Source organism: Carassius carassius, chromosome 4 (genome assembly GCF_963082965.1).
Source record: "Carassius carassius chromosome 4, fCarCar2.1, whole genome shotgun sequence".
Classification (NCBI taxonomy): Eukaryota; Metazoa; Chordata; class Actinopteri; order Cypriniformes; family Cyprinidae; genus Carassius; species Carassius carassius.
The window spans coordinates 22,232,269-22,249,535 of NC_081758.1; the positions used below are offsets into that span (position 1 = coordinate 22,232,269).

At 41.5% G+C, this 17,267-nt stretch overlaps 1 protein-coding gene across 1 annotated transcript in view; it reads right to left on the reverse strand.

Annotated features, from left to right (window-relative positions):
- Positions 1–14,026: 14,026 nt before the first annotated feature.
- LOC132130686 (ADP-ribosylation factor-like protein 15) overlaps positions 14,027–17,267 on the reverse strand; it is a 128,786-nt gene continuing 125,545 nt past the window's right edge. Inside the window, exon 6 of the mRNA XM_059542474.1 lies at positions 14,027–14,184. Within this exon, the coding sequence (XP_059398457.1) occupies positions 14,027–14,184 (158 nt within the window). The remainder of the gene's footprint in view (positions 14,185–17,267) is intronic.

The following is a 17,267-nucleotide window of genomic DNA, read 5'->3' on the forward strand; positions in this document are numbered from 1 at the left end:
TGAAACTGTTATAAAAGAAAAACCCTTCAAAGTGTGGCACGATACTGGATCACGCGGACCAGATGGATGTCAAGGGAACATCTGTTGCATTTCCACAGGGGCAGACCCCTTCAACAGGTTGTGAAAGCTTGAGATTACTCGGCTGTTTGGACGGAGGGAGAGCAAAACATTCGCCGTTTGAGAAAACACCAACGAATGTGCTTTGTTTTCCTTGTAAACAAAAAGGTTCCCCAATGAGTCATGCATTACCATTTCAGACTGAGAGGACTTAAATGATGAGGCGAGCTTGCCTTTGAGCAAACACAACTGGGAAAAGACTTTTAAAAGGATATTGAGCAAAAGTGTTTCCCCTCCTTCTCAAAAGTCATCCTAACAAAGATCACCATGCTCCGTTCCAAGTTTTTGTCAGTTGCTGGTGAATTCTTGCTAAGAAACCAAAAATAATCTATGTCTAGACACAGCAAGTGTGAAACTGAGTCAAGCAAGAAAAATGATATGCAAAAGGAGTTAAGAATGGTTTTATAAAAGACATTCCATGTGGGAGGGTTTTAAGACTGAAGGCAAAAACAAAACAAAACAAAGCAAAAAAGCTGGTATGCGACATGTTTGTCTCGGTACCTGCAAGGTGTCCTGGTGTGTATCTAATTACATTATTGACATTCAGATAATGTTGCACGAAGCGGAGCAATGGGGCATTCAGTAAGTTCCTGGCCTTAGGGCCAGTGCAATCGTTCTATGGGACTCTTCGGAGGAAAGACTGGCCAATTCTAACAGGCCAAACTGGTTTTCTGCAGCGTTTCTGCTTCGAGGGTGGGCTCCATTAGTGTGACCAAAGGGAAGCACAGCACCCGAGTTGGCTAGTTTAAAAAGAAGGGAAGAAAAAATAAACCTGGCTGGATCAGGAACCCTGTCTGCGAAATGTTAACTTCCCTTTTTTTAAACTACATCAGACTGAAATTTGAGTTTGAGACAGAGGTTAGATGGGGAAGCAATGATATGATGTACTCTTTGATTATTTTTCTGGGTTGCTTTGATTTTGCAGGGCGATGGTGGAACTACTGAAAAACTACTGGTTTATATTAGAATATCAGATGTATTTTACATGGTCTTGTGTGAAATTCAAAATAATCACTTAAAACCATGATTTTTACAGTAATAATGACAACACTCGAAATGTAAAGTGTTGGTACTTCAAGATAAGTAAGATAAATAAATGTCATAGCTATAACAATACTTTGAATGCATTTATTAGTAAACATTTAATAATATTATTTATGATAATTTGATATAATACGAAGAATGTTAATATTTAAAATATTAATTTCCACATACAAAAGCTACACATTTTTATCATTTCAAGTTGTATAAATTAAGATTAATTTATTATAAGCAAACATAAATTAACAGTGGCATGTGCATAAATTAACATTCACCTAAATTAATAAATGCTGTAAAAAACGGTCCAGTATGTAGTTCATGATACCTAATGCATTAACTAATGTTAATGAATTAAACCATATAGTAAATACATAAATATATTGTTACCATAAATTGTTACCCTGAGGATTGTAGGACGAGGGTATACAAAGTATCCCATGACACATCTAACTGGTACATGGTCACACATCAAATTAAAGGCAGTACAAATATGTTGTTTTTTGTTAAAAAAAATAAGACATCAAGTGGCAATATGTGGGCAATACAAATGCAACCTAGCTATCACTATAAATATACAGAAACATTGCATGTGTGAGTCCTAAACTCAGACAAAATAACACATCAGAGAGGTGCAAGTCAGGAATCTAAATTTGTGGAGAGGAATTTGGATAATACCAGCAGGAAGCAGCGGGTGAGGCCACAGAGCGTGGCTGGGCGAGGAGTGAGGTGGCAGACCGTCAAATGCAGCTGTTGCGGATACTGATAGAGATAGAGTTTGAAAACAGCTTGGCCAGCAGTGCCAAGACTTTTCAAACTTTTCAAAAAAGTTAACATCATCATCCACATTTAATCTATAGGACTACATTCTAACATTTTCTAAATTAAAGAAGGAATAATGAGTGCAGTGGAAACTAGCTAATCAAATAGCTTATTACGTTTACAAATAATGGGAAATTATTTGATCTCTTTAAAGGACTTTGGCTGGACCTGCTACTAAATCAGCATATGTGTGGCCCTTAAGCTGAGGGTAACAATTATGTCGGTCAGCTCGTCAAAACATGTGGGTATTTGCATCTATGTCTCCAGTGGGTTATTATACAATGACGAAGAAGTCCCAAAAGATTCCTTTTAGCAAACAACACTTCAAACCCACTCTTCACTTTGAAGTTTGATTGAATCATATCCTGCTAGGTAGCACCTCCTTCTCTTCCAAAAGGCTGATGAGTTGACTTAAACTCTCCTTCACAGCCTCCATGTTTTTTGTTGTGCTGCCTGCAAGAATCCTGCAGTTCAAATTACTTCTGTATCTGAAAAAAAAAGGAAATAAGTTAATAAGTACTCAAAATCTACTAATGGTTTTGAGTACTTATTAACTAAATCTAAATGGATAAACAACTGATTAAGAGGATTATATGTCAAAGATATGTGCTCTGTGCTTGATTATATTGTTATGTTGCACGATCAGATCAGAAGCATCTGTTAAATTTGATCTATTCAAGTTACATCATACAGCTTCTGCTCAAAAGGCACAGCATGACTAACTCTGTAAGTCATAGCAAGGATCATTTCAGCTTTGCAGGAGTTATTTGGGTTGATAAAAATAACATTTACAGAAGGAAAACATTTGATGTCCTTTTTGATGTCAACAAAAAGCGTTTGTGCTTTCCCATGCGACCCGGTGCGAACTGCTGCACACTCATACATACGGATGCGATGGCTGGAGATTTTCACTTAATATTAGATTACATTTTCAATTTGTTTCTTGGAAAACCCTACTGTGTGCCTTAGGAACATTTGGAATACAGAACAGAATGTCACATTTGAATCGTTTTTGTAATAAGATTGAAGAAGGTTATAATTCATTAAATTCATCGAGCAATTTTATTTTATTTTTTTAAATAAAGTATTCTTTTGTGATCTGAAAAATAAGCTTAAAATGGCTTTAGAGCAGCATCAGGTTGACTAATTATTTACTTAAGTTGTGAAGAGGTACATAAAATATAAACTATGAGAGACAGAGGGAGCAAAATAAGGGTTAGGCGTAAAAGAGCACATAGTTATTGTGTTGGGGCCCCATACCTGAAATTTGCTTTGACAAATTTACTTAGGGGCCCCCAAATCACTAAGTCCGCCCCTGACAGGAATAAATTACTTATAAATAAATATAATAAAATATACAACAGTTCTTTTAATTGGAATAATACGTCATAATATTACTGCTTGTCCTGTATTTTTGTTCAAATAAATGCAGCCTTGGTGAGCATAAGATACTTTCAAAAAGATATGAAAAAAATCTTACAGACCCTAAACTACTGAACAGCAGTGTTGTTTTTCTTTTTTTCTGAATGACCCTAATTGATATGAGATAATGATGTATGAGACATGGTGAAACCATGATATCCATAGATAAAGTAAGATAGTCATCTAATCCACCATTTACCTTGCTCAAAACAAAAGAGATGCAGCATCAGATGTCTCTAACCAAATGAGATAACCTGCAAAGTCTCGGTAGGTAAAAGTACAAGGAAATACAGTTCATGGGGCAGATAATATCAGACCAGAGGATATGTTGCTACAACAATCAGATGCAACTATATCTATCGTTTCGCAATCTGAAAGTATGATGGACACTCGCTACCAAACTGATGATAACAGGCAGAAAGACCTGAAAAAACAAATCAAACTGTTCAATGAGATGAGTCTTTTGTCCAAAGTACTGTAGCTGAATGAAGAATCACAAATGAAGCACTTGTTTTTGCAGCGCAGGAATATATAGTAGTGTCTGCTGTTTTCATGACGACCTACTTCACTGAGTCAGAAGATAGTGGGTGCATCTGAAAACTGAAAAATGCTGCCTTCGGAGGTCGCATTCCAAGGTAGGAAGGCATCAAGGCATGTCCGAAATCAATGTCAGCTTCATTTCCTGTCTCCTGAGATGCCTTCATCTGGCCGGTTTTTGAAGGCAACATAGATGTATCCTTCACTGCCTTTGATATCCCACAATCCTGTGCGTTCCATTCTGTGACAGTTAAGCCAAAAAATAAAGATGGCGTCTGAAAGTTGCGGTCGGTGGTCAGTTTGTGTGTAAATGTATGTTTCTGAACAAAGTTTTCCACTTTTTATGTAATTTCTAGTGAGAAATTAATATTGCAGTAATGAAATATCCACTTAGTTATTACCAGCTCTCTATATTTTGCTGTAGATCATTAAACCATTACTCCGCCTCAGAAGCCTGTCCGAAATCCGTTTCATGAGGTGCCTTTGGGCAAAAACGCTGCCTGCAAAGTCATTGACTGATTAGACAGCAAGGCAGCAAGTCACCTGCCTAAGTTTTCGGATGCAGCCTGTGTCTCGTCTTTCCTCTTAAGGGGGCATAGAGCTGCGCCTCGCTCATAGTGTAACAGGAGTTTAATGACAGATTAGGTCACTTTAACCTGGGGCCTGATCGACCCAAACACTGTTAACAAATCCGTCTTGGTTAAAGGAGTCTGTCCGTCTGCTACTAAAGAATCAGAATCAGCTGGACTATAAATGTTGGAATTAAGGCATTTTTCAACTTTTCTAGTTAGATATATTCATATAAATTTCTTTAAATTTCAGTTGATTTTATTTGTGCATTTTCCTTTGAGCTCTGCATCTGGGAAAGTTTATGTTCCAGTCATTGGGTATTTTTAATGTAACTCTGAAAGCAGAAAAATTGTGCGTTTATTGGTTTTTCGATTTTTTTCTAAAAACAAAACAAGAATATGGCTGTCACGACACTGCAAGGGAGGTAAAGGTTAGGATCCAAATGCAGAAGTTTAATGATGTAGAAGGAGTAATCCACAATCGTAGTCAGACAGGCATGAGGTCATATACAGCAGTGGTTCCCAAACTTTTCCATTCCACGACCCACCTAGACAAGTGTAATCTATTTCATGACCCACCACAATATTTGAGGAAAAAAAAAGGTTGATATTACTTTAAGCCTAATCTTACTTAAAAGTTTGATGACAGAAATGAAGTATTTAAGAAAAAAAACCTTTTTATTTTAGAGTAGGCCTACACCTGAAAAAAATCACTATTAATATTTAAGTTTTAATTTTTGTTTACAGACTTTAGAATATGTAGTGTCCATAAAAACGTTAAACAGGCTCACTCCAGTGAACTGTAATCTGCGCTGCTGTGTTTTGTTGCAGAAAATGCATTCACGATCCTTCCGTGTGTGTCGGTGAGAACGGAGCACAATCCAACACTTTTTTTAGAAAAAGCATAAGAAGCAAAGCAGAACTATCTAAAACTGTTTGGAGATTAAAATAATTGTGAAATAGGTAAAAAATAATAATAAACATGTGTCTCGTTTTAAATAAACAAAAAAAAAAAAAAACTGGATGACATTAAGTTCAGGCAGAAATTTATTTTAGCAATGGTTAAATTAATGTTCAGCAATATCTTCAAAAGATTTCTGAACTTTGGCAAATTTTTCTCTAAAAAGAGATGATACGTCAAGGAGTATTGCATTATTTTTTTGTGCATTTTGTTATGTGGAAATGTTTAAATCTTGTAGTGTTACAATTAACCCTGCGTTTGTGCACTGCTCACCCTGTACATGTGAAATGCTTTTTACAAACCGTTTCCCGAACGAAAAAAGTGCACAGAGCTCAAACGGACGATAGAAATGAATGAACATGGCCTACCTGAAACCGTTTTCGTAACATTTGTTTTCTGGTGTATGCAATCTCATGCGGAATATAGTGTATTGAAGTGAGCAAGTTTTTCTCTTTTAATAATGCGGACCGATTGAACCTTTTAATGACATTGCTCTGAGACCTTCACTGTTATTACAACTCGTGCGCGCCCGCGCTTCAAAACACGCAAAGCACGCGGACTTAATTGCAATTCGAAAATCACACTAAGGATATTGCAGTCCTTATTAATGTTGGTGGGCTATATCATTGTGACGAGTGGGTTCCCGGTTCCCGCCTCCTCCTTCCCGTGATTGAGAAGTTTTTAATGTGTTAGACTGGTGCCGAAGCCTGGGAGGAAGGAGGGACGCGGTGCCGAAGATCCCTCGGCACTGAGGTGAATCCGCAGTGCCATCGAGCAGGGCGAAGGAGGATGCTCGAGGCGGTGGGCTGGAGTGAGTTGCCGGGGAGACGGACGCTCCTCTTTTGTATCCTTCCGATCTCCTCCGTGGTTCTCGAGACTGGTGAGTCGAGCAGGTGTCGCTCAATTCCAATCACTCCACCGGCCTCGCACCGTTCCCACTCGTCACTTTCGTGCAGCCCTAGACTGAACTGTGTGTGTGTGTGTCATTGAAACGCAAATTTAGCTGCAGCCAAGTGACTTTGTGCGACCCACCTTGTTCCATTCTGTGACCCACAAGTGGGTCGCGACCCACAGTTTGAAAACCCCTGATATACAGAATCAGTCCAAGCATGGGCATGGTTAGGAAGTTCATAAAAACAGAGCAAATCTGTCTATCCTGCAAAAAAAACAAAAAACAAAACCCAAACAAACAAAACCCAAGATAGCTGTCACGGAGACGAACCCCGTGGTTCCCTCTGTTGGCCAGCGGAGGGTACCCTCACCTGAATACTGACACACGCATCCATTCATTCACTTACACTGACGAAACTACACTTCCCATAAGCCCCGTCCTTGGACTCTGATCACCTGCACAGTGTATATAAGTTGGACTTCCACCATAGTTCAAACGCGAAGTCTTGATTTGCTGTGTTTGTCATTTCTGAGCGTTACTACCCGTGTTTGATTTCCTGTCACTGATCTTGTCTGTTATCTCTTATGTACCTTTGCTGCCTGCCTACCGACCCCTTGCTTGTTATTGGATTTTGATTCTCTGTTCTGCCCACGCTGTTGATATTGCCGTTTCCGACCATTGCCTGTACGACTACGAGCCTTTATAATAAAGCCTCCATTATGGATCCCATGTCGAGTTCTGGTTCATTACAGAAGACTTTGCCACAACGAGATCCAGCGGCTTTTGAAGGTCTTCATATCGCCATGGCGGCCCAAGCCAGTCAGATAGCGGCCAATCAGTTCCAGCTGAATCGTCTAACCACGATCACGGAGGAGCTCGTCAAGGCCGTTCAGAATCTCCATACAGCTCCCACGGTCCCACCAATGCCGGAGGCATCCGCCTTTTGCCCACACGGCCGGAACGCCATCTCAGGCCAATCCCCGTCTTGCTTTCCTGGATAAATACAATGGTGACGCCAGCAAGTGTAAGGGATTTCTATTGCAATGCTCTCTGTTTGTGGAACAACAACCCTCACTGTACATTACGGATACTGGGAAGATCGCCTTTGTTTGTTCTCTATTGACTGAGAAAGCACTAGAATGGATTACGGCCATGTGGGGACCCGATGGATCCACATTTACTTCCTTTCAAGATTTCCTGCAGCAATTCCGGGCAGTATTCGATCATCCTAAGGAGGAAAAGGGAGCTGGAGATCGCTTATTGGAGTTGTCACAAGGCAGGATGACGGCGGCAGATTACGCTCTACGATTTCACACTCTGGCTGCACAAACTAACTGGGTGAGCGACACATTAAAGGTACTCTTCCGCAAAGGACTGAATTATGAGCTACAAACAGAACTAGCATGTAGAGACGAGGGCAGAGATCTCAACAGCTTCATCGAGCTGACCATATCCATTGATAATCTGCAACGTGCCCGGCGCTCCAATTCCCGTCACACTGCGCACCCATCATTCTTGCCTTCTCAGGAATCTACTGAACCCATGCAGGTCAACACTTACCACCTATCTACGGAGGAGAGAGATCGATGCATTTCCAATAGGTTATGCATGTATTGTGGACTACCCGGCCATCAACGCCATAACTGTTCCACTCGTACATCTACCTTCTCTCAGCGCTTGGTGAGTACTCCCCTCAATTCCATGTGTGATACCCAGAGTGTAAGCATTCCTGTTGAGTTTTGGATTAATGACAGACAAGTTATCACCTCTGCCTTACTCGATTCTGGGGCTGCTGGAAATTTTATCTCTGAAGAATTCACAAAGAGGTATAACGTTCAACTTATCCCATGCTCTACCTCTCTCTCAGTGGAGACAATAGATGGTCGACCACTGGGCTCTGGATCCATTACTCATCTCACCCGCAAGGTCGTAATGGCGGCTGGTTTATTGCATAAGGAGAGGATCCAATTCTACATCCTCCCCACATCTCACACACCTGTGATTCTTGGATTACCCTGGCTACGTCTGCATAACCCCCAAATCTCATGGAGAGAAGGTCAAGTGGTGAGATGGAGCAACTTCTGTCAACAGAACTGTCTTTCCCTGGTCAAACCTATTCCTATCTGTTCCGTGTCACTTACCTCAGTTCAAGAGTCCATTCCCGATCTGCCAGAGGAATACGCAGACCTTCTGGAGGCCTTCAGTAAGAAACAGGCCAACACCTTACCTCCTCACCGCAAGTATGACTGTGCAACCGATCTTCTGCCAGGGCATTCTCCTCCAAAGGGTCGCATCTTCCCATTGGCTCAACCCGAGTCCGACGCTATGAAGGATTATATCAAGGAGGAGCTCCAAAAAGGGTTCATCAGACCATCCACATCCCCATCTTCATCCGTATTCTTCTTCGTAAAAAAGAAGGATGGTGGTCTCCGTCCCTGCATTGATTATCGTGGACTAAACGAAATGACAGTCAAATTCAGATGCCCCCTCCCGTTGGTTCCTTCAGACCTCGAACAACTTTGCACCGCCCAATACTACACCAAACTGGACCTGAGGTGCGCCTACAACCTCATCCGCATTAGGGAGGGAGACGAATGGAAGAACGCCTTCTCCACCACCACTGGACACTATGAGTATCTTGTGATGCCGTTCGGACTAGCCAATAGTCCATCTGTGTTTCAATCATTTATTAACGAGGTTTTCAGAGACATGCTGAATATATCTGTGATCGTGTACATCGATGATATCCTGATCTACTCTGCGAGTTCCACACAACTTCCACCACTTTCCTAGGATACATAATCAGTCCAGGAGGGGTAGCCATGGACGAAAAGAAGGTTAACGCCATGCTCAACTGGCCTGAACTCACAACCCTTAAGGAATTGCAACAATTTCTGGGATTCGCAAACTTCTACAGGAGATTCATTAGGAACTTCAGTACTGTTGTCGCTCCGCTTACCTCACTAGTCAAGAAGGGGACTCATCGACTACAACGGTCAGAATCCACTCACAAGGCATTCCAAACCCTGAAACAACGGTTTAGCAACGCACCCATCCTCTGTCACCCTGACCCCACATTACCTTTCATAGTCGAGGTAGACGCATCCAACACAGGCATTGGTGCTATCCTGTCACAACGCCCAGATCCTGCCACTAAACTCCATCCCTGTGCCTTCTATTCCAGGAAACTCAACTCGGCAGAACGCAACTACAGTGTCGGAGATCGGGAACTCCTTGCCATGAAGGCAGCTTTTGAGGAGTGGAGGCACTGGCTAGAGGGAGCCACACATCCGTTCACTGTACTAACAGATCACAAGAACCTGGAGTACTTACGCACCGCCAAACGCCTTAATCCCCGTCAAGCTAGATGGTCCTTGTTCTTCACACGATTCGACTTCTCGGTAACCTACCGACCCGGCTCCAAGAACACTAAAGCAGATGCCCTGTCACATCCATTCGAGGAGGAGATCATTCCATCTGTTACAGAACCCATACTACCGTTCCATGTGGTGGTTGCTCCCATTCAATGGGATATCATGACTCTACTCCAACAACACAGGGAGCAGAACGAGAACCCAGTAGCCTGTCCAGCCGATAGAATCTTCGTTTCTGAGAATCTTCGTGACCAGGTCATCAGTCAAGTCCACTGCCATCCATCATCCGGTCACCCAGGTATCACTGCCACCATCAATCAGTTGGAGAACCGCTTCTGGTGGGAATCTCTTCACAAGGACACAACAAATTACATTCAGCAATGCAATAACTGTAATGTTAATAAGGCATCCAAACAATCTCCCGCCGGTCTCCTACAACCATTACCTATTCCTCAACGACCCTGGTCACACATTGCCATTGACTTTGTTACGGATCTTCCCAGTTCACAGGGTTACACCACCATACTCACCATCGTAGACCGGTTCTCCAAGGCTTGCAGATTCATCCCATTACCCAAACTACCTACCGCTCTCCAGACGGCAGAACACCTGTGCAACTGGGTCTTCAGATTATACGGCCTACCCGAGGACATTGTGTCAGACCGAGGACTGCAATTCACCTCTCAATTATGGTCAGCCTTCTTCAAAGCCCTGAACATTAATGTCAGCCTCACCTCTGGGTATCACCCTCAAGCAAACGGACAGGTTGAAAAGCTCAACCAAGAGCTAAACCGCTTCCTCAGAGCCTATTGTAACCAGAATCAGGACGACTGGGCGCGATATCTACTATGGGCCGAATATGCACAGAACTCCCTTATTAAGCCATCTACGGGTCTGACCCCCTTTAAATGTGTGCTGGGATTCCAACCACCAATGTTCCCATGGTCAGTAGATCCAACGGATGTACCGGGGGTAAACGACTGGATGGCACGCAGTGAGGAGGTGTGGAATCGGGCTCATGTTCATCTGCAACACGCTGTGAGGAGGCAAAAGGAGCAAGCGGATCGCAGAAGGCCACAATTACCAGCCCAGCCAGTGGGTGTGGCTATCAACACGGGACCTCCGTCTCCGGCTCCCGTGCCGCAAGTTGAGTCCAAGGCACTGCCTAACACATATCGTATTTCTCCTACCTTTCATGTATCCCTGCTCAAGCCCGCTGCTGGTCCCAGAGATGAGGGAGAGGGGAGGACCCGTGCACAGGCCCCTCAACCCATCATCATATAAGGCGAGGAGGCTTACCAAGTCCAGGAATTGCTCGATTCCAGACGTCGGGGTAGAATCCTACAGTATCTGGTCGACTGGGAGGGGTACGGTCCAGAGGAACGCTCGTGGGTAAACTCGGAGGACATCCTAGACCCCAATCTTGTCAATGAATTTCATCTTTACATCCTGGAAAACCGGCCCCTCGACCCCGTGGTAGACCCCGACGTCTTGTGCCTCCTCGCGCCAGGAGTCACTCGCGGGGGCGGGGGGATGGGATGGGGGGGGGCTCTGTCACGGAGACGAACCCCGTGGTTCCCTCTGTTGGCCAGCGAAGGGTACCCTCACCTGAATACTGACACACACGCATCCATTCATTCACTTACACTGACGACACTACACTTCCCATAAGCCCCGTCCTTGGACTCTGATCACCTGCACAGGTGATCGTCATCAAAGACTGTGTATATAAGCTGGACTTCCACCATAGTTCAAACGCGAAGTCTTGATTTGCTGTGTCTGTCATTTCTGAGCGTTACTACCCGTGTTTGATTTCCTGTCACCGATCTTGTCTGTTATCTCTTACGTACCTTTGCTGCCTGCCTACCGACCCCTTGCTTGTTATTGGATTTTGATTCTCTGTTCTGCCCACGCTGTTGATATTGCCGGTTCCGACCATTGCCTGTACGACTTCGAGCCTTTATAATAAAGCCTGCATTATGGATCCCATGTCGAGTTCTGGTTCATTACAATAGCACTGTGACACTTTATGACTTCACAATCAATAGCAGAAACAAACAGGCTCATATAAGCAGATGTAACAAGATAATTAGGAACAGGTGTTTAGTCAGGCAGTGGCTTGTGAGAAATTAGGTCCATGACACAATGACATAGAATGGGGATACAACAAAATACTTATACAACAAAATGCTAATTTGTTATGCGGTGTGATTTTGCCTGGAACGAGGAGCAGAATAAAAAAAAATTCGGAGCTTGATTTAAACAAGTACTAGCCTATAACATTTATTCACACACAATCGCTCTCTCAATAATGAAAAAATTCAACTAAAAATTTGCATGGCGAAAAGCAGCAATTATACCTGTTAATGCTGACAACCCTGTTATTACCTTGTCATGTGATAGGATAAAAGTTTGCACACTAATAAGCTCCAATACGCCACTCTTCTGTTATTTTATTTTTAATAGGCCTATACGTTATGAGCAGAACTGTGGTATTTCAAACATACTTAAATACTTCAGACACTGAGCGGTGTTTCTGATATCAGTGAGCATGGAGTGGAGCGAGAGTGGGAAATGGTGAACCCAGAGCGGAGTTATTAGTGAATGCTCGGAACGCTCCACTCCACTTACATACTTTTCTGGACACTGCCACACAAATGTTGCTTTTTGTTAATTACTAAAGGATTTAACACAGAGTAACATCTCACTACCAATCACAAAAGATGCTGTAACGGGCAGTTGTAGTTGTATTTTTATTAATTAATTTCTTAAATTATTCTTTGACTATGTTCTGGCCCACCATCTAGTGTCAAAAAATGTTTTGGCCTGATGCTGAACTTACTTGCTGACCCCTGGTCTATAGGATTATATAATACATTCTGACTGTCTACAGAGGACATGGCATGAACTGAATTGTGTGTCTGGCCTACACAAATAGGCCAATGGCCAGAAGCCGAACTGTAATTCCTCTTGCTTAATACCCTGAGCTGTAGTGGATCCAGTCCTTTTCTGGAGTTCTCACTATTATTTATGTGTTTCACAGTCAGCTGCAGATATGAATGTCTTTTCATTTCCCTCCTTGAGGTTGGGGCTTTACCAAGACAATTCAGGTTACAAGCCATTCTCTTGGGTGTGATAGACAAATTCCATGTGGGTTTGGAAACCACAAAACTCTCTGGTTACATGCCCAAGCAAACAGCCACTAGACCATTTCATAGCACCAGTCAGAGTTAAATTAACATAAATGGGTTCATATGTTGAACTGTGTTTAGATAGGGCCACACGGTACTGTAGATCTGAATAAGACAAGTGGAGCCACATAACTGCCAGAAGGAAATACATCTGTTAAAACTCATGCTTTATTCATTTGAAAAATGAAAATGCATAATCAATATGTCAGGATATGTCTCAAAATTTGTCCGGCTTCTCATGTTCAATTTCAGTATTCATGCTCATCTCAGAAACGGTGTACATGACTTTAAAAATTTAATTGATAAAGCTGTTTTTGAAAGCTGACAAAACAATATGGAACTCTTTGTTATTTTCTTATAACTATGGCCGTTTTGCTAGAAACAAGCAGGGCGGTAGTAACTCCAAGGTTGTTAGTTCGATAAGCAGGGAATGAATTAAGTTGTTTTGGATAAAAAGCATCTGCCAAACAAATTAAAGTGAAGACCAAAAAAAAAAAAGACAATTGTAATAGCTGAAAGGTTTTTTTTTTAGAGTAAAAAATACTGTTTCACGTCTGTCACAGGTTCCCAGGATAAAGGAGCTTGAAGAAGGCAAATATTGAACAAACAGAGTATTTAATAAATCCATAAGTGAGAAATGAAGAAAACAACCTCTTCACACATCAGAGATGGGTCAAACAAAATGAGGACAGGCTGGCCTATAAATACTAAACCAAACGATGATACGAAGATAATTAATGAACACAGGTGGAAACTAATTAACTAATCAAGCAACAAAGGAAAACTAGGTCAAGGCAGGGAGAACAGAAACACAGAACATACATGTGACATTACTCCCCCCTCCCGGAAGGCGAATCCTGCGCCATAACGGTTACACATTGGGGAGGACACCCTGGAGGCAGGTGCAGGGCAGGAACTAGGCGGAGACAAGTAGGGCCTCCAGGGTGGATCAGGGAGCTCCTTGAGTCAAGGCGGAGCAGGCAGTTCAGGTTGCCATGGTGGAGCAGGGGACTCAGGAGGCCATGGTGGCTCCTCCGTGACCTCAGCTGGCTCGGCCATGGACATAAGGGCGCCCCACCCACTCAAAATGTTCTTGTGGAAGACTAGGAATTCTGGGGGACGCTCTGGAGGAGCAGGGCTAACTTTGGGGACTCAGACAAAGGAGGGCTGGACGGGACCAGCAGAGGTGACAGAGACTCTGGAGACAATGGAGAGCTTAACGGGACCAGCAGAGACGAAGGAGAACTTTCTGGAGCGGATTCTGGGGTGAGGATAGGAGCCGAGAACTCTGGAGGTAAAGCTGTATCCTAGAGTGCTGAGCCAATGGTGGCCGGTGGGCTAGAGTGAACTTGATAGCAGATAGGCCGGCAATCCTGGGCTGAGGACTAGGGAGGATCTTTGGAGGACTCTGGAAAGTGTGGGAAGAAAGAAGGGAGTGGGTTCAGTGGAGCGGTATGTGCAGTGTGCTGGTTTATGGTGAGCTGGAGTGCCAACATGCTTCCGGATAGGGACTGAATGGTTATCATTTACTTCAACAAACAAATCAGAGCAAATTAAATCGAGAATGAAATTAATAGTCTGTTATGGGTCTATAACAATATTCTTGAGACAAGAATCGGAAGTACTTCGTCCAGTCCCATCTGGAAGCACGCATTAAGCATATGATCACTCCAGCTCACCAGATGGAAGACACTCAGGAACTTCTCCAAATATTGCTCCAAAGGCCTTCCATCCATTTCTTAAGTTAGAAAATAAGAAGAAAATTGCAAGTAATTAATATATATATATATATATATATATATATATATATATATATATATATATATATATATATATATATATATATATATATATATTTCTTAATAATTATTTTTGTGAATCTGGCCCCTGATCAATTTCTAGAGTGCTCATAATGTTCAAATGAATCCTGAGCATAAGTGTTTATGCTGCGTCTCTGTGGTTAGATAGCACTCTACAACTGTTACATTAGACAAAAATTCCCTACTGAAGAACATCACCAGGGCTCACCTTGGGCATTTAAGGGTGTGCTCAGATATCAAAAAAGGCAATTACTCTGGGTGACAAGTTTCCCCCTGAAGATATCAGTCAGCTGTGGAGAACACACTTGAAAGAAATGTCTAGATATCACCAGATGCACTTACCATGAAATTGAGCTGGTCTCACTTGTTTTTTCAATGTCTAAATAGCCTGCAGTTATGTGCTTGGCAAGGCACAAGGCTTTCAAAGAGGCCCCAAAAAATATCACTTACAGACAATATCTACTGCTTTGGACACATTTAAAAAGAAACAAAAAACTCAAACTTGGAGGTGGGTCACAGACTGACAAAGTATAATCTTTAAAGAGCAATTTTGAAACAAGCAGATCAACTTGTTTAATGGATTTATGTAAACGTAAAGGTTCAAAGAGGTTTCTTCTGTTATTAGCAGCATGTGAACCATAGTAAGGTGAACATTGAAAAACAACACTTTAGCTAGAAGTTTATACAAACAGCTCACTTTTCTACCCTCTACATTGTCTGTGGGTGTAAGTAATATACAGTACTCTCTACTAACATCCTGCTTTCCTGAAACAGTTATATCTACAGATACATGTTTTGTCCGAAGATTAATGCTTAAACAGAAGTAAGCTAGAATTTGGTCTTCACACACACACACGCATGCACCCTCGTTTCTCTCACACACCAGTCAGACCAATCGCCGCAATGCATCACATATGCTTAAACTTTTATGTAGCCACGCAACAATAATTTCACCATGCATTCACTGTATCCACCGGGACGTGATGTTGTGACGTGATTTTTCGAACGGATGCTTCACCTAAAATGCACCGCAATGCAAGTGATGCAAGCCAAATGCAGCGTTCTATTGAAAGTGAATGTTACCATAGCAAATAGGCTCTGCTGTTTGTTCTATTTTCTTTCTGACAGAGCAAAACTGAATTTTGTGTCTGAAAGTTACTCTGTAAGTTTTTGTTTATTGTACATTTGCGATCGTGCAGATATTCGAGAAAAAAAAAACTGGACTTTTGTTTGTGTGATAGGCTTAGTCCTATATCATAGGCATAGCTATGTTATGAAAACAGAAACTCATTAAATTGCAATTTTTTTATTTAAAATAATTTTGAAGACATTTCTTTAATTCTTGAATAATGGCGAAAGAGAGTGCTCAAAACTTATCGGAAGATTGCATAATTTAGTGGAACATAAATATAGTAATAAAGAATCATCCTCTGTAAATAAATGAGGTGTGAACATTTGAGAATTTATCATTTTCTTCTAAATATGCGCTCTTTGGGCAAAGGCAAAATGGAGCTGTTTAAAGTAGCCATGTGATGAACCAGTTGGTGCAGACGCAATTCTATACATGTGTAATTCTTCTATGTGAAATAATAATAAATACCAGTTTATGCTGTTTGATTGTGGCCTTGAAGATTGTAGTTGTAAGGCATGGGCATACACTGTGCGATTTTTGTGCAATTACATCAAGGTATCAACTCACACTGTACGAGCAGTTCGCATGCAATGTAAAGTCAAAGCTCATGATTTACGTGCTCACACTGTATGTGTTAAATTCTTGAGTTGCGCAGACAATTACACTATATATTGGTGATAGCCAGAGCAATCTAAAAATGTTTTTTTAAATAAAAATAAAAATTTTGAGAGGATTTGTTATTTCCAATTAATGAATTAAATTATTACCATTACTATTACTATTATTATTATTATTATTATTATTATGTTACTTTTATTATTCAATTGATAGGTAGGCCCATTTATTTGCCACACGGATAATAAATGATTAAATTAGCTTACTCCTCATTGAAAATGATTTAAAACATTTAGATATATTACACAATGAATAGGCCTATAATTAAAATTCTGTCTAAAGTAGCCTATGTCTGAACACTGTAGTAATCATTCATAAATGAAAATATAAAACTTGTTTTAAGGCGATACCCAATGTCTCTCGTCTCCTCTGAGAATATGTGCCATTAAGCATCAGATGCCGACACCTTGACAGTTTTTACTTTCACTTTCTGAAGCTTAATGAATTGACTGGATATAAAACCTCTTCATGGGCATAACGCTCATGCAGTTTGTTTGTGTGGCATGCAATGGCTCACCTTCATGGTTTAAAACTTAAATATTGATAATTTTGCAACGTGTCTGTCTTTATTACTAATTGCAAAATGATGGACAATGGTTCACATCTCCCGTGATGGCCCATTTAGATCTTGCGTGTGCAGTGGAAATGTGGCGAATAATTTCTGAATTCTTACTGGCATATAATGAACAAATCAAATAAACGTAAACAGGCAAAGGC